General features: G+C 41.8%; 1 protein-coding gene across 1 annotated transcript in view; it reads right to left on the bottom strand.

The window, feature by feature from the left end:
- The window catches only part of CFAP74 (cilia and flagella associated protein 74), a gene marked incomplete at both ends in the record, with an annotated part of 32554 nt that overhangs the window by 2090 nt on the left and 4020 nt on the right, over window positions 1–26444 (bottom strand). The window contains 30 exons of the mRNA XM_080358754.1: window positions 1499–1633; window positions 2127–2254; window positions 3033–3171; window positions 3968–4122; window positions 4668–4797; window positions 5092–5244; window positions 5495–5614; window positions 6324–6379; window positions 6741–6850; window positions 7220–7380; window positions 8857–8964; window positions 9960–10236; window positions 10798–10931; window positions 11267–11440; window positions 11651–11738; window positions 14224–14352; window positions 17441–17562; window positions 18125–18247; window positions 18660–18772; window positions 19343–19517; window positions 20568–20741; window positions 21103–21192; window positions 21634–21700; window positions 22253–22371; window positions 22762–22899; window positions 23205–23390; window positions 24057–24267; window positions 24563–24720; window positions 25446–25548; window positions 26264–26374. Of these exons, the coding sequence (XP_080214880.1) occupies window positions 1499–1633; window positions 2127–2254; window positions 3033–3171; window positions 3968–4122; window positions 4668–4797; window positions 5092–5244; window positions 5495–5614; window positions 6324–6379; window positions 6741–6850; window positions 7220–7380; window positions 8857–8964; window positions 9960–10236; window positions 10798–10931; window positions 11267–11440; window positions 11651–11738; window positions 14224–14352; window positions 17441–17562; window positions 18125–18247; window positions 18660–18772; window positions 19343–19517; window positions 20568–20741; window positions 21103–21192; window positions 21634–21700; window positions 22253–22371; window positions 22762–22899; window positions 23205–23390; window positions 24057–24267; window positions 24563–24720; window positions 25446–25548; window positions 26264–26374 (4087 nt within the window). The remainder of the gene's footprint in view (window positions 1–1498; window positions 1634–2126; window positions 2255–3032; window positions 3172–3967; window positions 4123–4667; window positions 4798–5091; window positions 5245–5494; window positions 5615–6323; window positions 6380–6740; window positions 6851–7219; window positions 7381–8856; window positions 8965–9959; window positions 10237–10797; window positions 10932–11266; window positions 11441–11650; window positions 11739–14223; window positions 14353–17440; window positions 17563–18124; window positions 18248–18659; window positions 18773–19342; window positions 19518–20567; window positions 20742–21102; window positions 21193–21633; window positions 21701–22252; window positions 22372–22761; window positions 22900–23204; window positions 23391–24056; window positions 24268–24562; window positions 24721–25445; window positions 25549–26263; window positions 26375–26444) is intronic.

The raw sequence follows: 26444 nt of genomic DNA, 5'->3' as shown, positions 1-26444 counted from the left end.
ATTGTTTGAAACTAACCTACATAGGTGTGAAAAAGCCACTCATCCTCCTGAGGGAATATGCACCTTTGGAAGACAATGAGATTGCCAGCAGATCTATCTACTTGGGCCCTCATTAATTCTTTCTTCTACCACAAGATTGTCATAGGGTCTGCTTGAAAATAAAACCAGTGGAACCAGAGTTTACATAGGATTTTGTGGGGAAAGAGCAGAAATATTACACGTCACCTTCATTCCCGCTTCCGTCACGTATTTGCAACGATCTCAAAGTCTTCCCATGTTTCAGCTGAGATCAAATGATTTCACAGTGATATCAGCCTCCATCTTCCTTTCCATTTAGCTTGGCTCCCTCACTCAGTGGGAGTATATGCAGACACAACTCTTGCCATGAAGAGGACTTGGTAGGATTCATTAACGTCACCTTTTAGGGTCAGGAGAGCTGTCACAAGCAGAGGGTCATCATCCTACAAAAAAATCCACACATAAAAGCAACCTATGTTTTTTGTACATAGAACAGAATAGTTGGTGAAGTTCTAAACTATGTATTTTACATCTCCTTGTAAGCTCTAGCTGTGGATTACCTCTCTTCCCACTGTGTTGGCTTTTATATTAATATTTTCATGCACTGCTCATATTGCAGTAAGTAAAGTAGCAATGACTAAGCATTCTATCTCCAGAGTGCTACAGATATCGTCACCACATTACAACCATGACAACTGGGCACAGCAACAGAGTATGCTGCAGGAAGGGTTGGGAAAGAAACAGATCCCGTTAGCCATCAGCTGCGTTAAATCTTGTGTAACAACCAGCAGTTACCAAGAGGCACGATGTCAACTTGGTACATCATGCCAGGAACTCTGCCTTCTTTCTGCATGTGATGGCAGCGATCTTGTAATTTTGGAACAAGCCACTCATTCTGCCATCCCACACAGAGCTCACAACAAAAAGCAGGGGAGTAAGTTTTTTTTATTCTCCATGAATGCCCAGGAAGATGAATCAGGAAGGGCAATCACAGCCCTGTAGAGATGCCTGGACCTCACACCTAGGCTCTGTAATACACTTGGTTCTGTGTCAGCAGGACTGCAGGTTTTCTTGCACAGAGGGCATTAAAAAGCTCACTTTGGTGTGAGCAAAGCTGTGGTTTTTACTGAACACCAGCAGCGTTTCGGCCTTTTTGTGCCCTATAGTGCAGCGACCTGTAAGCAGTTATTCCAAGTTCCGTAACATGCAAGTGACTAACACTTGTTTTCATCACACCGATGAATGAAGTTTGTGGTGAGGTAGCAAGCCTCCAAACCACACACATTGTTCCTGGCTTTTTTTCTCATATCCGTGTTTATACCAGCCTATACCCCTTTGGTAACTATGTGTGTTCTGTCATGCTAATATGTCAAAGCAGCCTGTACTGCTGACATCTTCAATTGCTCCTACAAGCCGATGCCAACAGCTGCCACACACACTGCCAGTCTGAGCAGCAAGACGCTCTACAACTGTGACTTACACGAAAATCAGCAGGTGGCACCCAAGAAACACCGATGCGCTTTACTTGGCCACACTCAACGGTTCCTTTCACAGAGTCGATGGCGAATCCCTTCTGCCGCAGGAGTGGCAGGTTGTCAAAACTGAACTCCACGTTCTGCGAGAGACACACAACACAACACACCCTCGTTACAGCCACTGCTGCTCCCAACAGGGACTGCGTGAACGGCTGCGTGGCTCAGATGCTGTATGTGGGCCTGTCGCTTGCCAAATTGCTTCTGCCCTTTGAAACTGCAAGTATCCATCTTGCTCATTGCGTCAAGTTCTCACAAAAACACTAAAATAACACGACCAGACCTGTAATTCAGTTCTGTGCTCAAACTTGTGTATTTCAGAATTAGTGAAGCAAACTGCTAGATTAATTTTGCTGCTGACTTAATATGATAATGATAAATCCTCATATTAACCCCTGAAAAAATAGTATTTACAAACAGTGATGCTTTTATCATGTGAAGTTTATCAGAAACCCTGAAAGCTGTATTTTTTAGTTTAGAGACTGACTTTTTGACAGAAAGAACTAGTAAGCAGTGGTACTCTGTCAGTACACCTTGTGGTGTCTGACATAAAGCTGCACTACTTATTTTCTTCACCTTCCTCGAAGCAAACTGAGATGTCTGGATGGCTCCAACTTTGAGTTCTGTCGTTGCTGGCTCTGCAGAACCCTCTCCATCCATGTACTCCAGAACAAGGAGAATGGACTTCACTGGTCCTTGTAGCTCTAAACAAATATGAATCAAGTAAACTTGGAGACAGTCAAGACTGAGTGATGATCAGTTTGGAACAAGCACAGATTACACCAGGATAGTTCAAAACAAAGTGATGTTGCGGCAGATTAATGAGTTGGCTTAAAGAAGGAGATCCTTCTCACAGAGTTAGTGAAGAGTCCAGCAAAAGGACGTTTTGCATAATTTACAACTGCAAACTGTAATTGTTTATCAAGTTTCGTGCTCATTTTCTAAGCCCATGGCACATACATTGTGTGTACCATATTCCTCCTTGTGTATGTGCTTGTATTTATTTATAGCTCAGGCACTAGAAGATGCTTATGTACCTTCTCTGGACAGGATCTGTGTTCAGAGACATTAAGGAAGGATAAATCAACCCCCCGAAAGTGCATCTGTTTCATAACAGTGCAATCAGGAGAGTCCAGGATGTGCTATTATATAAGAAATAATTTTATAAACATTTAATGCAAGTCAGAGAAGTGGCAGAAAGCAAATACATCTGAATACTTCATAGTAATATTAAATTACAATAACTTTTTGCAAGTTGCAAAGATGAAGATCATCATTAAGCTATAACTGCATTAAAATTAAGATAAAGTCTTAAGAGAAAGTTTCCTGCTTTTTTTCTGTGTGCGCGTTACAAATACAGGCTGTACCATCATACTTATTTGTTCTGATTCTGGGAAAGTTACTTTTTCTTAAAGGATGAGGAACATGCCCATGTCTTATCACTTGCTGGTTTGCAGTGAACTGTAAGTGGTAGCACTTTACCTTCTTTTAGTGTGTCCTGCGACGACGTGGGTGATATTACAGCCAGGGACTCGACGGGCACATCGAGAGGAACTCCCCCTTCCACGAACATCGGCCGGTCTCTCGCTGCACCCTTCAGGCGAAGCACACGGGCTGTTTGCTGTGCGAGACAAGAACGTTTCAAAGGCAGGTTACAGCTTAAGAACTGAATACTGACACAACAGCATCAGTGACATAGAAATTATTACATCATCTGCCTATATAAATGCCAAGAGGCCCTGTCCTCTAATTGCCAGAATCCTGCATCTTCCCCTAGTCCTGGTTTAAACCACCTTTCATTCTCGGACAATGTGCCTTAGGAGGGGATTAGACAAACCGTTTATACTGAAGCCACTACAAAAGGCAAAACTTATCTGCCAACAAACTTGGCTAAAGTTTGTGATCTAGGACCAGTCTCCATCTTCAGCTTACTCTGATTTGCATTCTTAACCACAATTCCCAAGGCAGGAGATACAAAACCTGCAAGGAGACAAAGAGCACCTCTGCTCACTCCCGGTTTCTGGGGGTGTCTGCAGTGCCCGCTGACGGTCATTAGCTGGCACTCTTCATTAACTTTTGGTCAGGCTCTTTTGGAACATGCACAAGGCCATCTGCTGTGCTGCCAGCCTGTGTCCTGACTTGGACTCCCTCTGAGCTCAACGGCTGCTCTACAGATGGAAACCTCCTTCCTCACGCTGTTCTGAATTAATAAGTGAATATTTAAAACCTGAAAAGCCAGTGGGCCCCAAACCTGCCATCTCCTACCTACATCAGTCTCAAAGATAGTGTTGCTGCCTACAAACACTGTGCACTAGATATAATTATTTGAAACTCCGACTAAACCCCACGCTGTTAAAAATCACTGTAGGTCATATTTAGACTTTGATTTCATAATCCAGGTATCTTGATTGTCTCACCTTGCCAAAGAGCACAAACCGGAGACGGTCAGAATAGTACAGACTTTCATGATCAGGACTGAAAGTAACGGTGAAATCCTGACTCTTCCCAGCAACAATTTCTCCTTCTGTTGGAAAGATGCTGAACACACTTAAGCCACTATAGTTCTGCGTTCCTGGTAAAAATGAGGATACAAATAAGACAGGAGGACAGGTCCTGTTTACTTCTTCATATATTTTAAACCCATTTAATTTTTGTTGGAACAGCAAATAAATAAGACCTGATACATATTTTTTCAGCAAAACAGGGCGTTAGATGGATTTATCTGGTATTTCTATCTATTTAACACATTCATCTCTAGAGGAACTGAAGCAGCATCACCAAACCCTTCCTACATTCTAAAGTGTTTTTACAGAGATGGACATCCCTAAGTATCATTTTTAATATGCAATTACTGTGTGGTTTATTTAGATTCAAACACTAGTATCTCCTCACTTGTGGATATATGCTAAGGCTGCATAAATTTACAGCTACCCTTACTGAAAGAATTAGTACAGCTCCTACTGGGGAAACAAAATTACGTCTTTAATTTCGGTGATGTGATGCCCCAGGTTTTGACAGTTGCGTAGATCTTACAAAATAAAGTAACGCTGTTTTACACTTCATGAGTCTTTAACAAAAGACAAAGATAAAAGAAAAAAACCCACACAACAAATTTACCAACAAACTCTGTTCTTTGCGAAGAAGACATAATAAAGGATGGAATCCTCTGCTGATCTTTGTCCCTTGTTGGTGAAAGCGAATCTAGTTGTATGGAGTACCGCAGGGTCAGCGTGGAAGTGTTCTGTATCTGATGGCATTAATTTACACAATAGCATTTTCATTAAGAAAATTGATTCTCAATATTTTGTGAACTGGCTGAATTTATTTCGCTGCATTACTGCACTACTGTGCACCCAGATGCCACCGAAAGCAACATGTTATTGCCACCCATAACGTGCGATGTCAAACCCACCCCCCAACACCAGGGACCAGGATCCTTTTGAGTCTTGCAGCAAGTACTATGCTTTGGTTATTGACAAACAAAATCGTGGCCTGTTTCTGAGTCTGTGGGAATTCACAGTACATGAACCAGTGACATTACCTTGAACGTGGAAGTCACCTTCTCTCTGGCCATGACATATCCCATATCGAGGACATCTTCCACAGAGCAAACAGTTGATGGCATCACCCCGTGGCCAGTGATGCGCAGGGTGAGGTTGTTTTTTGCCGTCCGGATGTCCAGCATTTCACAAGACTGCCAAGAGGATGCTGCATTAGCCAGTGTGCCAAAGAAACGTCCCCCGTCCCTCCCACAAACGAGCCGTGACTACCCAACCTCTGGATTTCGTGCACAAAGATCCAAGCGCTGGGAGGGGCTATGCACAGGAAACCAAGTTTTTAATGTTATACAGCCTCATCCCGGTCAGTAATATGTGTAACTACACAGCCCGTTACATCTCACCCTCCCTCCTCTTTCCCTCGTTACTGTTGTATCTCTTACTCACCCATTTATCATCATTTGGACAAAAAGAGATGATGAGGGTTTTATTTTCACCTGGCTCAAGCATTCTGACTGGTCTGACCAACAGGAAGGGACCCCTGGGATTTAGAACTGAGAATCCCAGCTGAAATAGCAACTCAAGGAAAAAAGTTTATAAACAAAGATGGGGGCGAGAAGAATAGATTCTAAGCATTCAGACCAAAGACACATAAACCAACAATCTATAAGATTTTTCAGAGATTAATAACTAAGAGAGAGGGGCTAATCCAATTAAGTTTTTTTTCCACAGAATTCAAATAGCTGCAAGATCCTTTTTCCAGTTAATAAGATCTCTGTGTAACTCCACTTTCACATTTGCCTGGAATGCGTCATTAATGCCCTAAGATCCAGGACGTGCCTTCTCTATTATCCTACACAGCTCAACCCAGCCAAGCCAGTGTAGTAGCCTCTTCTCACAAGGTCCTCAGAAATCCAGAGCAGCACTGTGCAGAAATGGAGCTGTTGACTGTTTCACACGTATGTCATACTGTACAGAAACTGGCTTTGTCATCGGTACCTCATGCTCTTTAGAAGGCGGTTAAGTGCTTCTCAAGTTTGGCTCTATGCAGATTTTTTTCCAGTTAAAAGGGTAGAACAGAGTTAGTTTTGCAGTAGGTCACCTTGGCTCGTGCGATATATTTTTCACATCACCTCCTTCCTCGCTCTGAAAGATGTGAAAGCCTGAAATCTGCTGCCTCCTCCTTGCTTTAGTGTCCAACAGTTCCTACAGGTTAAGGCTCAAATTAAACAGAAACTGAACAGCTGATTAACTTACATATTCCAAACAAGGATACTTGCAGCTTCTCTGGGGAGATATTTTGTATTGTAACTCGCTTCCTCATGCTGTGGCCTGACAGGAATGCAAACACTTCAATAAGTCACAGTGCTCACTCATGCGCTGCCTTTCCTGATTTACTCATCCCCTACCTGGGCCAAACATTCATTCAATTTCTGTGGCTAGTACATTAGTCAAAGCTCACCAAACCACTTTCAAATTTGGCCAGTCACTTGCAGAGCTCCCGATTCCATGGTTTGGGATCAAGTCTGCATTTTACAGCTCCCTAATTTTCCACCTAAGTACCTATTACAGGGCTAATTTCTATATTGACTTTTGAAAATCAGCCAAACAGTGTACAGGAAAATGGAAAACTATGCTCAAAGAAACTGACGTCAGACAGAAAAAATTCAAAACTTGATTTCAAATTTCATACCTACTGCAACATCACCAAAATTGACTGTGTTTTTTCCATTATCTGAAGTGACCACAACACATGGTGCTACAGCTGGACAGTGTAACTCCAAATACAAGGTGTTGTAAGGGCTAGAGAGACAGTAAACAGATATTTGCTCTTGGATCACACAGGAGTAAAAACTGCTGTCAGAAATCTGTTCATATCACAGGCTATCAATAAATTGGTATTACAAAACAGTACAGCATTTTTGGTGGCTGACTCCTGTGCATGCCTAAGCGGAAACATGAACTGCATCAGGCTTAAGTTTTTCATACAATTATTTAAGCTGCTTTGATATTCATGTGTTTTATTCTTAACCAACCAGTGGATTGTAAGCATGAGTTTCTACCAATGGCCTATGAAGTAATTAAAATCAGAAAACAAATTTCCTCCCCAAATGAATAAACAGAGGCCCACCATTCCCCTCTCAGGAACTGCACACAGCTAACTGCAAATACCTGCAGCTGAGGTTTTCAGAGCCTTTCTTTTCATCAGCGTGTCCACTTGCCACAAAGCATGGGATGATGAATTTGTCAAACCTCCCACTGAAATTCCTCATCAGGAAAGCCTGGGCTGCCATATAAGCATCAGAACTAGAAAATCCACAAATAAGAATAATCTTGGTGAGAGAACAAGAAAAATAAAAATATCAACTAGATATCTACTGCGCTATTTGTGTTGGCTGCTCCTTAGTCATACATTAAAAACTGAACATAACAGTGAAACCAAGCAACTGCCTTGATGTGCGGTAATGGACCCACCCTACTAAGTGCTTTGCTGTTCTTGCCAAAAATTAAGAAAAATTCTTAAACCAGATAATAGGTGTCACACTGAAGACTGCAAAATCCTCACTATGATTTCCCTATGTTGAATACGTTAATTTAATAAAAAATATTTTAGTAAAAAATATCTAACATCCAGTACAGCCAAGTGTCTGGTGTTGAAGCACATATTTGCTTTCAAACACTTCTAAATTCCTCAGATTAGGCAGAAGTGTGGTTCTAAAAAGTTGAACTATATGCTAAAGGAGGGACCTCAACTGCCAGATTTTGCATCTAACTATCCAAATCTCTAGACAGCACAGGCTATAAACGTTAATTCTCCCAGAGGTATTTACACATTGTGAAATGACTATCTACGCATTTCACATTTCCAGGACTGAAGATGACCATGATTAATATGACGGATATGGGCCAGCAGAGGGTTTCCGTCTGGGTTCAAGGTGCACAGCTCTGTCAACCCCATTTAGAAAAGGTATATTAGTAGCAGCTTCTTTTGGTAACTGAGCTCAGCTTTCTAGTTGCTCTTTAAAATAATGCCCTTGTTGGCTCAGCCGAATTTACCCACACAGCCACGTCTCACGCTTTCTGATGTATTCTTTGAAGTCCTCAATCCCTCTGATGCATAAAGGGATTCTTTGCCTTACATGAGAGGGTACAGCTGCGTGGCTCAAAAGCAGGATAATTTTGGAAACAGCCTTTGCGACATATTGTGCTATTTCTTCTCTACAGTTTGCTTTCTTGGCTACATACAGGTTTTAGTAGATTTATTAAACTGCTTATAAAGAATGTTGTCTATGTAGCTCAACGTGCTTTTGCTGACTTACTCAGGCTTTAACTCTTGGGATTTGGGTTGTTCAGAACTGTCTCCATCCCTTACAAGCTGTTTGGAAGTCTGCAGTCTGCTAATGGAATTGTTTGATTTCTTTCTCTCTCTTTTTTCATCTTTCTTGCTTTTCTGCAAGTACACAGAGACATTACACACCAAGGATGATCACCAGTAATCCAATCAAGACACCAGTTTACAAATACACAGTCCCTGGCCCAAGGATACAGAACCGAGGAGGTGCATTTGCAAGGAGATCCTCTAGGAGTGCATTTGAAATTGGTAGCAAGAAATTCAATTATTGCTCAGTGAACAGACTCCACATTAAATGCAACAGTACAGTCATACTCTTGTCCTTTACAGGCAGGCCTTGCATGGACTGTGAGTTTGGGCTCCATTATTACACACATAATTTTATGATAAAAATACCATCCAGGGCAACAAATATGTACCAGTCCAACAGCATGTGCTAGTTCTTAGCATTCCTTACTTGTATTTCTGCCTCTGTCGCAGCTGCTCTGCAAAGCCTCCGAATTGCCTCTTCTCTGATTAGCTGATCTGACAATGTTGGTCTGAAGGACACTTGAATCAAGCTTTTCTGGGAGCGGGAGAGCATACACAAGAAGGAGAAGCAAAATTCAGCTCTCATACATGTGTTATACCTACAAAGCTCAATAGGAGCATATACATGACAGCAAAAAATCAATAAACAATTTCTTTTCTCCAAGTGAATAAGATGTTCCCGAGGAGAAGGTCACCTGCTGCTTTCTTGGAAGTCCACTATGTTACAGTGGACTGGTTTTACGTGGCAAATATTTTTTATATTTAGACATTCTTTAAATAAATCACAATGACAACACTGGGGAAAGAACCTTCAGGGTGAAAACTCCCGTAAAGCATAAGCCAGATTTGATGGTTAACTTCCCACATCCGATTTAAAACATTATTTCAAACAACGCAAAACATTCCAGCTATTCTAACAATAATTTACGTTTTGAGCTTCATCTACAAGTGACGGCATTTGTAGGGATGTAGGTGATCGAAAGATCTGGCAGAACACTTGACATGTACAGTGAATTCTTGCAGCGACCATGAGATGGTGGAGTTCAGGATCTCATGTGGCAGGAGCAGGATAGCAAGCAGAATTGCAACAAAGATGCTGAAGGGAGTGGAGCATCTCTCGTGTGAGGAAAGGCTGAGGGAGCTGGGGCTCTGGAGCTGGACAAGAGGAGACTGAGGGGGGACTCATTAATGTTTACAGATATCTAAAGGGTGAGTGTCAGGAGGATGGAGCCAGGCTCTTCTGGTGACAACCAGTGACAGGACAAGGGGCAATGGGTTCAAACTGGAACACAAGAGGTTCCACTTAAATTTGAGAAGAAACTTGTTCCCAGTGAGGGTGGCAGAGCCTGGCCCAGGCTGCCCAGGGGGGTTGTGGAGTCTCCTTCTCTGCAGACATTCCAACCCGCCTGGACACCTTCCTATGTAACCTCATCTGGGTGTTCCTGCTCCATGGGGGGACTGCACTGGATGAGCTTTCCAGGTCCCTTCCAACCCCTGACATTCTGGGATTCTGCGATTCTGTGAATTTACCTCCCCAGGCAACACGGTTCCAACCGAAGGCGCAATTGTCACTGGACAGTCTTCTGGCACGTGGAATTCAAATGAAGCGGGTCCAACGGGGGCAGTGTCCCCACTGCCAATCCTGGGGACCGCACGAGTGAAGGGGTTGACGCTCACGTGGGAATTCAGCACATAGAGCGTTGCTGTAGACACAGCGTTTAAAGCTGTTGCAGCAAACTGAACCAAGGAATGAGACAATTCAAGAGGTGGGTGGACTCCAACTGCTTTGCACGACAGCTTGAATTGTCTAAAAATAAACACATGATAAATTGTCTCAGCATAAAATAGTCTCTTAATCAGCCTGGAAAATAGGGAACTAATCCTGTAGTCCCTATTTAAGCAGAATTTCAAGCTTGCAATGGGAATTTTGCCTAAAGATGAACAATAATACTATCTATTTTTAATGCACAATTGGCTAAAGTCCCTACTTGAATTCTTCCTCTGTGAACTTCTGGAAATACATCCAGTCAAATCAAAGTTTATGCCATCATTATTTTAGTAGCATTAGCTTAACGTATGAAGCATTTTTAAAAAGCCTTCAGTAATTCTGCTGAAAAAGCAAGCGGAACATCGCAGGTTAAGACAACCTGGGGCAAACTTGCAGCTTGGATATGTGACAAGGACACAGTTCAGGTGGGACAGGAAAAGTCATCTCAGCACAGACAGACGTGGAAGTGAAGTGTGATACTCACAGGCATTGAGCAACACCTGTCAGCTGGAGAATCCCTACCTGCCCCACGTTTTTGTCTTAGCCTTACTACAGCAGGCAGGGATTTCATTTCTGAATGAGCTCAGTGTTTTAACATACCTGTTCATCTCAGACTTGCAGGTCAGTTCGAAGCTGTACTCTTTTGCCTTGTTAGCTTTAAAGATTACGTCCAGCATCAGGCTCTCAAGGGGAAGAAGAATCCCAAATCCATCATTGGGCTGAATTTCAACAAACTTCAAAATGGCAGGAGAATAAATAATTGTTATTAAATTAAGAAGTTCTTAGTCATCAAATTATTAAATAAATTAAAATAAGACTTTGCTGGTAAGATAAGAAAATTTGTTACTAAATGTACAAATGTCAGGAAACCAGAAATGTAGTGAGCAGCTTTCATGTGACTCGGTGACTGGTGTCTGACTGACACGCATTTTTCTCATCTCAAAGTAACTTGAAAGGCATCTAATCCATTAACTCAGACTTGAGCAGAATCTCTTCCCCATTGAAACGTGTTTCCATAATGAAGTATATTTTGATACAAGGAGAGGTGTGTGTGGGGATAAGCACATACCTCTGGAAGTCCCACAAATCCGAACTCCTGTGGCAAGATGGATTTGTTTGTGAGCATCACATTTGCCTGCACAGCTTCGTAGATCGTGCAGTATCCAAAATCAATTTGTGCTGGACTGATTTCCAAATCAGAAGTGGTAACAATTGCATGGACAGTAAGATTAACTTTTTTAGCCTGAAACAAATGCAAGAGCACAGGATAAAAACCTGTAAACATGCTGACAGGAAGAAACTATCTGTATTATCACTTTAAGCACCTTTTACTATTACCATAGGCCTTCAACTAGTAAAGAACTATCTAAGATTAGGTATCAAGAAGTGAACGTTCACTAGGTTAATTTACAGCTCTTGTCAGTCTGACAACCAGCATAAGAAAGTCACCAACCTTATCCACAAGCAGTATTGTCACTGGAGCTTCCAGAACCCGTGTCTCTCCATTGAAGTAGCTCCCTGCATCTTCAGGAAGAGAGCGCCTAAAAATATAAAAAATACAGAAGTGTCTGCATCCATTTATTTGTTTTTAAAATGCCATGTAGTCATTTAAATTCCAACACATTTAAAGCTTACTTTAGAATATACGCATGCAGAATAGATGCATCTTTGCTGCAACCACGGCACATAACCAACCCAACGCAGGCAATCGTTTCCTTTTGACACTGATGTCAGTTAATTACCAGCCAGTCTGAGGCAGAGCCAATTGTATCACAAAGCACAAAGTGAAACAAACTTGGAGACCAACAGTGTCTGATTATTTACCAGATTAGTAACCCATAAGAAATATGTGGGTTTTCTGTACCTGAAGCATCTTGCTATCACAAGCTGAATTTCAGAGCTTCAAGCCAAGGCAATACAAAAGCTCTGGCCCTTTTAGCTCTGCTTGTATATTTATCGGGTCCCACAGCATCAGGTCTCCACAGTGATAATGTTCCTACTACTACTGGAATTACGTGCAATCTTTTGTTAAAGAATAGTTAATGAATAAATAGCACCCGCTTGGTCACCGTTGTGATCTGAAATCCTGGTGTGGTTATTTTGCAAGTCTGAACTGTGACTTCGAAGGTGATCTTCAAAGGTATTGCTGACTTGTTTAAAGATAGGAACCAGAGTTAAATACAAGGCAGGAATCCAGTATCAGTTTTCACTTTGTCACAGGACATTAGAACAGCAGAAGAAACCAATGGATTACAAAATAATCCAGAGAGGAAAAATTGTAACTGTACATACACAGCGAGGGACTCTAAATTAGCTGTTATGCCTTGGGGAAAAGATACTGAAATCCTTCAACTAGTGCTCTGAAAACAGCGTCTTCATGCTTAAAAGCAATTAAAGAGAAGCATAAAAGACAAATCAGATTTAGACTGCCAGCATCTGCAGGACTAGTTCCAAATGCAGAAAAATTAAAAGACATGGTATTTGGGAATTCTGACAGTCAGCAGATTAGAGAACTTGCCCTCAAATAAACAGAAAACGTCTGCTTCAAACACCCAGAAAGTTGTGAGGATTGTAACATCTGACCAAGGCTTTCAGCGCACACAGAATCCTCAGGAGAGCTTCCCAAGCCTTCAGGCATCTCTCTGTTTGCTTTGTATTGCTGAACGCATTGTTTTCTACTTTTATGTTTCTTGTAATATAGCTGTTAATATAGCTTGCAATACTAAGTCAATGAGGAGGCATTTACAGCCATGTGTCACCAGCTCAGTGCTTCACATCAGCTGGCAGCAAGCTCATCTTTCTCTGTCCCCCACATGTCAGGCCTTTTAAAACTGATCCATATACTGAAATGGCCAGATACTTATTTTGTGTGTCAGAAATGCCATAATCTCATCAAATCTCCTTTCTGAAGCTTCCCCATTTTTCAAAGGAAGATTAAGGTCCTAAATCCAAGCTATGCTTCTATCCACTCAGTAACAGTGCTTTACAGCGGCTGAAGTTTAGGAACTGAAAGACATCATAATAATGGTTACTGTTGTTGTAATCTGATAGGATTTGAGATGCTGGGAGAACTGTAAATACTTCCAGTTCTTTGAGCATCAACCTGGTGAAAATTTCAAAATCAGTGATTAGACTCTCAATCTGGAATCCAGAGGTGCCGAGCTCATCAGTGAAAACCCAAATGTACTTGCATCAAGAGGACTAGATACCCTGTATGGAAAAAGCAGCAGGTTTACAGCAGCAATCAGTGCAAAAGCTGCTGGGGTATGTGGCTGCACACCAGAATTAAGATCTATGTAATTTTATTTATATTTGAAAAGAAACATCCTGCTAAATTCTTTAGGATGGCAATGAAAAGGTAAATAAAACTAACACTGGTCAAAAAGAGCTCTTGAATTTAAATTTTTAAAAACTGGAATTCTTTGTTTCCAACAACTGAGTTACTTTTGTATAGGTAGATGTGTCATGAAATGAAAAAGACAAACTTGCTGGGGTAAGGCTTTCAGCATCTTAGAAGATACTATATAAAATGCCACGTGAAATTTCAGGTCAATACATTCATATTTTAGAGAAAAGTGTACATGGGAAAGAAAGAGATGAACAGGAAGCCCAACCGTTCTTACTTTAATTAGCAAGCACAGGAGCTCCCGTCCAGAAATTATTTAAGCAGTGATCCATGAAGCAGCCACCTGGCCTAGATACCCTCTGGTGTATGAGAATGGCTCCCCCGCAGCAGCGGGAGCAGCCTACCGGGAACGCAGCCGCTCGCGTTGTCACGCTGCTGCTGCCGCCACGGGGAGACATTTCCTCCCAGGTACCTGGTCCAAGTTCATTTCCTCCTGGAGCATCTGGCAACTTGTAAGGGGCAGAGAAGGGGGAGACTAGAGCTGCAGTGGTACCAGCAGCATGAGGTCCAGCCTGCTGCAGGGTGAGGGATGAAAAAACTGGGACCTGCTCAGGTTTTCCACCGCCAGCCTCCTGCAGATATCATCACAAACACCGAAAAGGTTCAAGTTGGTAGGTTACCTGGGCAGAAACTTCAATTGCACGCTGAAGGATGACTGAGCTTGAACGTAACCTGTTTTCGGAAGCAGCTCCATGTGCTTACTCAATTCTTTGCATACTTCAAATTTCAAACGCAACACGACTTTTGCTCTGCAAACAGACCGGAGATACTTGAGTGACTTTGAGGCTACCCCGTCATCTCAGCTACATTTGCTCTTGGAGTTTGGTCCCCACAGCCCCCACCTCTGCTTCTCTACTTTAGGATTATAACAATTTCAAGCTTCCTTTGAAAATGATGGACATGTAAAACTGCTACAGCAAAATCACACAGTTGTATTCTCTTTGAAGTATAGAAAACAAGATTTTGGAAGTACTGCAAGTAAACCCAGCTGTATTTCAAGCAATATAGACAGCTGATCAGAACATAATTATCAGAGCACAGAATAGTGGTAAGTCAGGTCAGGAGAAAGTCAAAGCCAAATTATTGTGAAATATCAGCTAATTATTTGTTCCTAACATACATTCCCACTATCTGAATCAATAGGAATGACTCACATAATGTTTGAGACACCTAATTAGTCCTGGCTGCAGCACAGAACCCACTCAAGATGGAAAAGGAGTAGCAGTCTTGTAATGCTGGGTGTGGGTTATGTAATAATTGGAGGTGGGATGCAAATAGGAACCTGTTATTCTGTCTGAGAAACAAAACTGAAGACCCTCAGCGGGGCCAAGGAGACCCAGATGCTGCTTGACAAGCACTTAATGCCCCGCTCAGAAGAATCAAAAGAACAAACCTGAAAGAGCATAATGCACCTAAAACATCAACACGTACCCAGTCTGTGAATCCCATACATCCTCATTATCATCATAATTCTCAAAACCTTCAATATAAAACTAAGCCTGTATAGGCAGGAATAAATCCTCAAACGGGGCAAGGAGGATGCTGTCTACACCAGAAACACACAGAGTGCTGCTGCTTCTGCATTTTCTCCCCAAAACTACGGTGACTTCTTTGAAACAACTGTGAATTCACAGATCTTTTGTAACTTCTTCAAGAATAGAGGTTCCACGGGGTGAGAAGTCACAGTGTGGCTGAGCTGGCTCCGCCAGTTCCTCTGCTAGAACTGCTGATCAGTTTGCCCTGTGAACGGCATATGGGAAGCAAGGGAACATCTCCATGTTTACTGTATTCTGGCCGTGTTATAACACAGCGATAGCCACAGACCATACCCTGCTTTGGAATTTCATGCCTAAGTGCAAAATCGCCAAGCAATTTACAAATATTTCAGCTTGTCATTTTCCCTCTCTTGGACTGGTTTACAAGCTGTCAGTCCAGATGGTCTGCTCTAAATCAACAGCCATGGCATGTGCTGCTGGGAGCCGGCAATGATTTCTGACTGTTGACAATCTCAGAGAGCTATGTACTACTTCATTAAATCATTGCAGATTAGAACCTGCCAAAGAAATTACTTTTCAAAGTGATTTATATTGGACAGGATTCTGAGAAGACACTTTCACCCTTTATGCTGCTTATTTATGCCTCCTTGTAACTGTGTTCTATGTGTCCAGAAGACAACAAAACCCAACCAGTATTAACTAACATTTTGCAATTCTAGAGAGCTTGCTGGGCACTTAATGCCAGAGTTATCTAACGAACTGGAAGATTTGATCTTATGCTATAGCCTACCTTTCCCTGGTTTGTCACTATCGCAATTAAAATTCAGCTACTTGCTAGTCTAACCTAAGAAATTGTTCTTGTCTCAGAGTAACTTACAGCTATTTTCAGCAGCTTAAATTCATTCTGTTTGAGAAGTGGTTTGACACGTACTGTGTAACAATGGGGAATCCTCTTTCTGATACACGCTACAGAAAAATTTCAGTAGCTACTAGAGGAAGAAACTTCTCAGACGCCGCAGCCGAATAATGAAATCCAACTAGTTTTGCAGGATAAAAGGTTGTGACGTCGTATTCCTGCACATGCAAGAGTTTGAATTTCAGCAGAAATGACTGTAAGATAAACACCATTTTTCCTAACTATGTTCAATCAAAGACTCAATTTGCCAGGTTACTAAGGACAGTATACTAGATATTAAGTGCTCTTAGTTTAGTGAAACACGGCAAAGGATCAGCAGGATTTTTCCCTCAGTTAAGAAGTTTTGCCCTAAGCAATTTGACAGCTTCTATCTTTGGGATCCCCTTGAAATCTTAAGTTTGCATTAGGAGAGTTATTCTGCTTCTATACTTATAAGTTTTATCCCTGGGTTATCTAGACCAAGTGAAATCACTTACATAACAACTTGTGCTTGTCATATCGGTAAGCTGAATTTCTGAGATAACAGCTTTACTAATTTCTTTCCAACTGTGAAGAATATCTGCAGTCTGTAATTCTGGTAAGAGGTTTAGGATGGATGCCTGCTACAGAACCAATCTCTCCCCCACTCTCCCACAAACCCACCCCAATCCTATTTAAATAGAAACTAAGAAATGCAAATTGTTAAAATAAGCATTCAGTAGTGACTGCATTAGGTAGAGAGATGACACCCAGCACCTGAAGACAATTACAAGTTCATGTAACCACTCTCTAATTGCATGAAATCTCAGGGAGCCAATGAGCTGAAATATCTTTATGTTACAGTGCAAACAGAACCGGTCTTCAGACATTACTGACTTGACTACAGAAACACCCAGACGTTGTTTCTCCTGCAAACAGCTGTTTGGTGACTATCTGTGTACTTACAAGGCATCTCTCCCAGGGCAGTGCTTAAGGCTTTATGGGTTAGGAAAAGTTGTACCCTTCCCATTTTATGACAAACTCAAAAGAACTGACATGACTCATCCAACACCATATCACAAGTCTGGACAGACTGGTGATTGACATTCTCTATAAAGAACAGTTGGCATGAGGCTGGTATCCACATCATGGACTTCAATCAAAGATACAATAGCTGAGAATCTTGAGGGAGCGGAAAGGCGAGAATTAACCCAGACACTTCAGAGTTACGGCTGCTCTGAGGAAGCTGTGATAGCAGGACACCCGAATCCAGCTTCCACGGCAGTGTGGAACTCGGAGAGCTTGTAACCAGGATGTTCTCCTGAGATGCCAAGGAAGAAACCAACCTGTTCTCCAGCTTCCTGTGACGAGGTGGGTCTGGCACAACAGAACCTCCGGACACCACCCAGTGACTTAAGATCTCATTCTCCGCTGCAGAAGGCAGCTGCTGAAGAAAGGGGAGCTCACCTGCTGTGAACGACGATGCAGTCCTGATAGAGTCGGTCATACATACAGATCTTCAAATCAACGTTGGGATCGGGCACCCAAAGTGGCACATCAACAGAAACTCCGATGGCGCTGAAGCACAGCTGTTAATACATGCATCAAGACTCTAATTATTTTTGTTAGTCTCAAATTCTTACTGATCCACACAGCAAGAATATCTGCTATCAACCACAGCTGTGTAAAGTATTTTAATGTTCATATTGTGACAGGTTCTTTAATTAGGCAAAGCTATAAAAATCATTTGTAAAATTAAACCCAGATGTTATAGGAACGATGTCGAGAATCGAGAAGAACACTTTCATGTTTGTTTCCAGGACATTAGGTTTTTTCCAGCACAACATCTGATAAAATGGAACTATCAGAATTGTTTGCATAGAAATTTAAGAGAAACAACAGGTTTAAAAACCCCGCTGCATCAGAAAGAAGGGCCATGATTTACAGTTACCTCCCATCAAACCACAGAATACATAATTACATGGTACTTTATCATTATTTCTTATAATGTTCATAAACAGATCTTCCTCTTTCACCTTCTCCTGTCTCTCATAGAGGATTCTGAGTGATTTTAACTCTTGGGAAAAGCAGGAGGATTTTAAACTCTTTCTCTACAGTGTTTTGAAGCAAGTCTTACACCAAACCACTCACTGGTTTGCAGTCCGGGTTGTCAAACACGATCACAAACTCTGCTCTTGCCGCCCCAGGGATGGCTGGGACAAACACCACCTCCAGTTTCACTGAGCTGAGGGGTCCAACTTCACCTTCAGTAACCTAAACACAAAAGTAACATGTTCTTAATGAAAATCTGACTGTATTCCTGCCTTCTGTGTGCATAGGTAGAAACTATTAACGCTGGTAGGAACTAGGATCTGGACTCTCATACCCAGATTTTCTAATATGGCTCAGGTTTGAGATGTCCCAGACATTTTTCCTGTCCCACCTTTGTGTTGTCACTAAACTCTGTATAACCACAGAACATCACAGCAGGAAAAAAAAAAAGAGTTTGATCAAAAAAAAAAAGGGAAAATGGGTTGTGTGATTTAATTTTAAGCATTAACTGTGATACAGTGAAATCCAGCGGGCTTGAAATTGGTCACATACTTCAGCATTTCCACCCAAAGCGATTTGTTTAATGTAGGCTTAGCTAGTGAAAATCTTGTCTGTATCCCAGGATATACGTTACCTTTCCAAGCATAATTTCAACTGATGTTTCTTCAGGAGAAAGTTCCACTACATTTTGGGCATTCTCTGTGTCTAGAGCTGATATGGAATTTAGTCCATTTTGATCAAGTTGTTCTGGGGAGAAAAAGAAAACTTCTATTTTCCTGCAATTGGAATGATCAATATCCAGAAGTATTAAAGAATACAGATAAGAAATATAGTCTTTCTTCTACAAGACTGGATTTTATTAAGCACATAGTAAATATTAGAAATGAGATGGAAAATGTCTGAGGAGGTTCATCTCTGCTTCCTTGTTCCTACATTTACAGACTATAAAAATAAACCTGTCATGTGGATTTCTATTCTGAGAAGTGGGTATTCAGTTGCTGAGACAAGAACGATACCAATTTTGCAGTTTCTGTAAGCTAGTTGGTTTCTATATTCTTCTGAGACTGAATTGTTGATCGCTAATGAGAAGTGAGATTCTCTGCTGCTTTTGATGTAATGGTGTCAGTACAATATTTTTAGGCACTTTTTGTGAGGCAGCACACAAAGAAATATAACATTACTACTAGAATGATGAACTACTTCATTTACTGAGTAACTTCACAGACTGAATTCCATGGGTCTTTAGAGGGAACTCTACAAACAGATAACGCGGAACCTGGGATGCTGCGCTGGCAGTTTCTCAAACTGTCGCCCCACCTGTGTCCGTCCCGCTGGGGCCCGTTTTGGGTCCCTCCGGCTCCTCCTGGCCGGCACAGCCGGTCACTGCTTCACTGCGCTCAGGACGAATCTGCTCCTCCTCCTCCAGCCCAGGTGCCACCGGCCTGGTACTGACTTTCTTTTCGGGGACACAGGCACTGAAACTTTGAGTAACCTAGTAGAAAACACAGAAAAAGCATTTTCTCCTGTGGCTGCTCATGCAGCTTGCAGCAGCTCTGACTTTATCAAGTAGCTGCAAATCAGACCTTTGTGAAATGCGTTGCACTTTGAACGCTGCACGTTCCCCTAGACCTTCATGAATGAGCAGATTTAATTTTTGTTGTCTGCCCAAAACACGTCAATAATATAATGGGAACAATACATTATAGTGTTAGTTATTTTACAATTAACAGAACACACTCTTTTCTAGTGGAAACACAGGAAATTCTCTGTCAAAGCTGAGTTGGCTAAAACCAGACTTCTGTTTGTTACACTTCTACAAGAGATAGAATACAGCAGGAAAACGATGGATACAGACCATGTTATTCCACAGATTCTTTGTTTGAACCGTGCTTTTAATGTAAGGATAGTATGAGAGCTGAAAGCCGAGGCAAACAGCTCCGCAGCTTCTCTGTACACACCATTTAATGCAGCGTTTCAAATGAGAGGTCAACCCTTTTCTTAAAACTGGGTTAGATTATCAAATAGAGAATTTTGAAAACCATCTGAGCCAATTGCACTTCAGCAATCAAAGAAATTAAAGACTGCATCGCCAGGACAAAAACAAAGTCTCTTCTGTGCTGTGTTTACAAGAACACACAGGCACTTCAAAACAAAGACATGCAGCCTCCAAGTGATGTTCTCTCTGGTCAAGGACTTGTGAAGTCTGTCTATTTACGGGCACTACCTAGGCAAGACTTGAGGAAAAAGGAACTTTTATGATGATATTTATCACTGCAGAGATTTCAAAGCGTGAGTTCCTACACAGCGGGTGGGGGGGGGTGGTTTCCCCTCCCCGCTCAAAGTAATTGTTTTTAAATTTGTCTTCTGATATTTGGGGGTCTAACAGATTACATAGAGATATGTCAATCCAAACAAACTACTAAAGGTTGGAGCAGACGATGTTCCCGAGTCCCTGCCAGCTGAGCTGTGGCTCTGTGTGACTCCACTGCACCTGGCCCAGCAGAACGGTTCTGGTAATTTAGGGAAATGCGTTTGAACCCACCAGTGTTTCAGGGGAAGACTTTGCTGTTGCTCTGCCTGTGCTGCTGTCACCTGCTGATGGCTGAACTCTGAATCTTGTTCCTAAAGCTCCGCTGTTTGTCAGGGTGATGGTCCGTGAAATTGTCTCTCCCACCACATGGTTGCCAAAGTCAATGAGCTCTTTATCTAGTGCCAGCTGTGAGAAGATAAACCATTAATTACTACTGTCCTAGATAGCCAGTAATGTCAATTCAATGAGCATCCACCTTTTCAAGAATAAGACTTTAAATTCTTATTATCTTTTCAAAGATGGTATCAAATAACACATGAACCATGGGCATCCTTCTGCCTTTTTGTAGAAGCCAACTCATTACAGCATCACAGAATGTCAGGGGTTGGAAGGGACCTCAAAAGCTGGAAAAGAAACTCTCCATTTCAAAAGAAAAAAGGAAAGAAACGTAAATACTTCTTACTAGATATTTTCAATAGTGTTTATGGTCTCATATTTTCTATTAATGTTGTTATGCTGACTGTGAACATACTTAAGTGTCACTTACAATGCATCTCTTGGCTGTACATTTCAATGGAACAGAAAAGGAGCCTGTCTGTGCCATGAACATGACTTCTCCTTCCAGAGTTTCATTTATCTAAAAAGCAACAACAAAAAAGCCCCAACCAAGTAATTGGCAAAGATTTAGCCTATGTAGTACTCATACTTTGAGTAACATAGTAAAATGTATCTCTACAGAGTCTACGTTTCTGCTTTATAACAGTCTTTGGTAACTGCCTGGCTAATTTTAGCTAAGTGCTATTATCAATGGTTTTGGTTAGAGCAAGTTTCAAAACATACTCCAAGAATCAAGAATACTTAGTGACAGGCACTTTTCTAACACTGCCCTCAGAATATGCTTTATTACAATCTAACAGAGCTCGAAGATGCAAACAGTTGTCCAACAGTACCTCTTCTACAAATGTAGTTTGTTTCCTTGTTAACAGTTAGGAAATTCAATTACTGACGTTTTTAACTGAACTGATGGGTTATCCAAGGATTCCCATCGCTGTGTAACCAAGCGCTCAGCATCACTTACCATCGGCTTAAACGTCACCAGCACCTCGCAGGACATTCCAGCACACACTTTGCCAGGGGGGTCAAAGCTATGGAGACATTTAACACAGAACTCCAGATTAAAGTTGTGTGTGAAACATCCAGCTCCTGGTCTGGTAACAATGGCAGATTTTTGTTTTTTCCTCACTTGGATTAATTACTTAGAAAAGTCAGGATGAGTGACAGATTAATGAAAAGCTACAGATCCCTGCTGCAATTGTAAAACTACAAAGGCTGATTCTTTATTGAGGTTTTACTCAGATAGTCTGAAAGTGCTTTTAAAAGGCAAGAATTATTGCCTTTGTGCTACAAACAGAGGGGGTGGCTTTCTGCAAGAAGCTTCCTGCTTGTTCAGAGCTGGCACGGACACCACAGGGCAGGGACTGGTCCCTTGCGGCCACCTCTTCAGAAACCAGGGACGTGTGGCTCAGGAAGCCCCTTCTCAGCTCAGACACAGTCCCTTTCCTCATCACACAGGGATGGAATATGGCAATTTAGTTGTATTTAGTGAAATCTATTTAATTTGCTACAGGATTTGGTTACATCTCCCGATGTGGTACAAAGGTAAAACAAGCAATGTGTCTACAGGTGATTTTACTCACCAAATACTGATGAAGTCCTTGAGCCATTCACTGATTCCCACTAGTCTGCAGGAATTAACACTGTAGGATGCATTTATCAAAACTATCTTCTTTTTGTAGATTTGACCGACGTCAAAATCCTTGGCACAAACGTATCAGGTGGGGTGAATGACACGAAATAGCATTTACACGTGTAATGACAAAACCAACTACCTTCCCCATGGCTGTGCTCACAGTTCCTACTGGCATCACAAGCCTGTGTGCAAAGTGTTGAATAAACCCATAAAGCAGCACTTTGCTCCAAACAAACAGCCTATAGAGCAGCAACTCAGGAGTGGTTTATTTAACCTGACTGTAACTTTCCCCAGAGACTGGCAGAGAAAAGGCGAGTGCTGGTTCAGCTTTGACTAAAGACAACAAGAATTCTTTTGTTCTCCCCAGTACAACAGAATTTTGATCAAGGCATTGCTATATACATGTAGTAAACACATACATCGTCTTTATGGATCCTATGCAAAATGGCCACTAACCTTGAAATGAATGCAGCTTGGCTTACTATAGAAAGTACGTTCCTTATATTCATGACCAGACACTATTTGCTTGTGGAAAATTTCTTTTTTCTCTATTCTTGTAGACAACTTCTTGAGATCCGTTTCTTCTTTGGATATCTAATAAAGAACATGAGTAAAACACACCATGATTGTAAGTAAGTGTGAACAGAGAACTCGTAGCTCGAAGTAGAAAGGTCTGCGAATGGAATCCTTTAGTATCTGGCCGGCCTTTGGCTGTTCTCTCCAGATCAAACTCACCCTCCCAGCTTCTATGTGAAGAATTTAATTTATCCTCAGCTGTACTTGTATGGATCCTGTCAGAGCTTGGTGAAGGCTCAATTCACAATGAGTCAATTACAAAAGCATTTCATCCAAATTTATTTTTCTTTTCTATTTCCAATAAGAGATATCCCAACATTCACCTTGCGCAAGTCATGTTCCTGACTCCAAAGTCCTGGGAACTCTGGTTCTGCAAGGGTCTTATCCTTCTCCTTCTCATCTTCACCTCTTTCCCAGAGCATATCATGGGGTGTTGTTTGAGAAACCTCTTCTACGGAAGAACTTCTCTCACCAGCTGAGGAACAAGCTGATGGAGAGCGCCACGACTTCTGGGAAAGAACATAAGTTTTAAAGATATAGGTAAAAATCACTAGGAGCCAGTTACTTCAACAGTTAACTGTTTCAGAGGAGATATTTTAATACAAAAATGACAGCTCTATAAAGCCAAAGACAACTTAGGGAGATACCTTCTTAAGACACCAAACACAGACAAAATCTTATATTAAAAGCATCTATATGGCATTAACTGTGCACTATAGGAGGCTAGAAACTACTCCTCAGGCACAGGAACACTGACTGCAGTTTTCGAATGTTTTGTGTGTCCTTTCTAATCCAGTGGAAACACTTCTCTTGTGCTGACAAACTGATCTGAATCCTCACTCGGGGATGAAGGTAATTGAAGAGGAAGGGAGGGTACTTTGTGTGGGGTTCAGACGCCTGTTGTGATTTGTGTGTTTGAAAATTCACCTCCTCTGACAAATTCCCTTCAAAAAAACCATCCCACACCCAATGGGACGATGTCTTTGTTCACACAAGCATCAACAATCAAGAAAAGAGAGACTCTCGGTCATTAAGAGATCTAATGGAGAAATCACACGTGTTCTGTACTGTCTGGTGATCGTGGCAGCCTGTGTTGTTCCCGGGCAGCAGAACTGCCTGCCCTGCAGCTTGGACACCCCACAACTCCACAGACTCTGGATTCTGAGCCTCTTTACCTGCGGGGTTGCTGAGGCTGAATGGCTGCAGGTCTGCTCAATATATTGCCATGCTCTCCTTCTCCACACTCCAGGATCCTCAAGCTTACGAGCACTCTTAATTGCCTTAGTACGGGACTGACTTTTTTTCTGCTTGTGAATAGATGCTTTTTCTTGCAAAATTCGAGATACAATCTCCATTTTTCTGGATTTTTGCCGTTCTCTACAAGCTCTGTAATCCAATGGCATAAGAAATATGAAACCAATGGTTGTTTACTAACAATGTTAACTGCAGTCCAGGTTTTTTTGAGCCTTTAAGCTAAATAGCAAGTCTTCAAATAACATTTAAACTAGAAGTTCAAGTCGCTTCAAACTGACTGCAAATACCATACAGAGTAACGAATGAGTTCACTCCCTTGGGAGAGCACCACAGATGTTACGCTTTCCGAATCTGATTAGGACTCTAACATATTCCTGCACGAGCACCAGCAAGCAGCTGAGAGTTTGACATAGATATGAATACTTACTGTTGCTGTTTTTCATGCTCTAGCAATTGTTTATGGAGAAGGATTTCCTTGGCAACATTGCCGCCTCCTGCCAGGACAGCTTCCCCCATCCTCACCTCCTGCTCCCTGGCCGCCAGGGCCTTCGCTCTCTTCCATGCCTGGAGGGTTCGGAGTTTCTCCTATGAAACCATACAAACCACGGTTACGTATTTGATTCCCATATTAAATAATATAAAGCAAAGAATTTGGTCCTCTTATCCAAGTATAAATTGGCAGTAGATTTCTCCGAAGTAGAACCGACTGGTTTTAATACCCGCAGCAGTCCCGGTGCGCTGAGATGCAGGAAGCTCTGGCTGGGGCGGGGTGGCACTTTACCCTGCCTGTGAAATGCTGCTCAATAACACAATGAGAAAAGACACAGTTCTAATCAAACCAATACTAAATTAAGATAATTCCTTCAGATTCTACAGAACATAAGTAGAAGAGCAAAGTAACATAGCTCAGAAATTCTTAATTTACAGTATTTAAATCCTTAGGTAACTGGTTTTCTTCCATATGAAGTATTTCTGCACTAAGATCCAAATAACTGGAAATACTTCTGACCAACTTCTGGGATAACTTGTTTGTAGTGTATGTTATTTTTCAAGAGAGTCACCAACCGTTACCCTATCGGAACAACTAGATTGCTGACAGAACAAACTCCATAAGCAGACGTGTCAAAATTTGCCCGTAGGAATCTACCACCATTACTCCTAGATAAACTCTCCCCAGCTTCAAAAGAGATTTGGTCAGTGATCCGACAGCATCACACGACAACTCTGCAATGCAAACTGATTTACTTTCCTTAAAACCCAGCAGCCCAAGCAACCCGCTTGTCGCTCCCCACAGGAGCCCAGCACAGTACCCTGCTGGAAGCGATGCTGGTTTTCAGGGACAGCACAGCTTGTATCCTCCTCTCCATATGCTCCCGAGCTCTCTCTTCTTCTTTTGCATTTTCTTCATGAATTCTGTAAGCAAAGTAAAATGTTTCAGGCTCATATCCTGGAAAGCTTTTAGTATTAGAGTGTTTAACCTCACAAGTAGTAATTGTCAATGTCACCATTCTTCCTGCGAGCCTCTGTGTTTACTATGATGCTGGGTGTGGGGAAAGCGGAACAGTTGGAAGGCTCTTCTATATACGGCACCGCTCAAGTTAAAGTGCCAACAGGCTTTCAACTAGTTTGCTCAACAATTTTTTAATTTTGAATATGAAGAATGTGTTCCACATGATGGCATATGTCTACTTGCTAAAATAAAGCAAGAATTCAGGTGCTGCTCATATAATCAATATCTAAACAATTACGCAGTGATGTTTATACGAGCCAATCAACCACTTGTACCCACGCTACAGATAAGCCCTAGAATCTCTAAAAGCTAGAAATATGTGGGCAGGAATCAAGGCCAGGAGTATTCCAGCTAATATAATGATCAACTCTAAAAACATCAGTAAGAGCCCCTCAGCTACAGGGAATCTGGGAACCGCACTCAGACAGTGAATGGATTTTCTTCAGTCCAAGTCCTTTTGCGCCATGTGAAAAGTGAACAGTTCACAGCACTGGTGCTGTGGCAGAAGATTTCCAAGTGTAACAGAAGATACACCTGGCACAAAAATGACTGGTTTTCAAAGATTAGAGTATTTTACACCAGAGAACATACAACAAGAGAAATGGAGTGAGCAGTAACCTTGCCATGCTTTTTCTCAGGAAACGCACTGCTTTTTCATGGTTCCTTTTGGCATCTTCAAGCATTTTTTTCTGCCTTTCTTCATGTTCTTTCTGGGCTTCCTCTTCTTTTCTACAAAACACAGGCAAACCAACAATGGCAGCAGAACTAAGGAAACCTTGATTCCAACACATCGAAGGGT

This window comes from Nesoenas mayeri, assembly GCF_963082525.1.
Source record: "Nesoenas mayeri genome assembly, chromosome: 24".
NCBI lineage: Eukaryota > Metazoa > Chordata > Aves > Columbiformes > Columbidae > Nesoenas > Nesoenas mayeri.
This window is presented reverse-complemented; position numbering and strand designations above follow the sequence as displayed.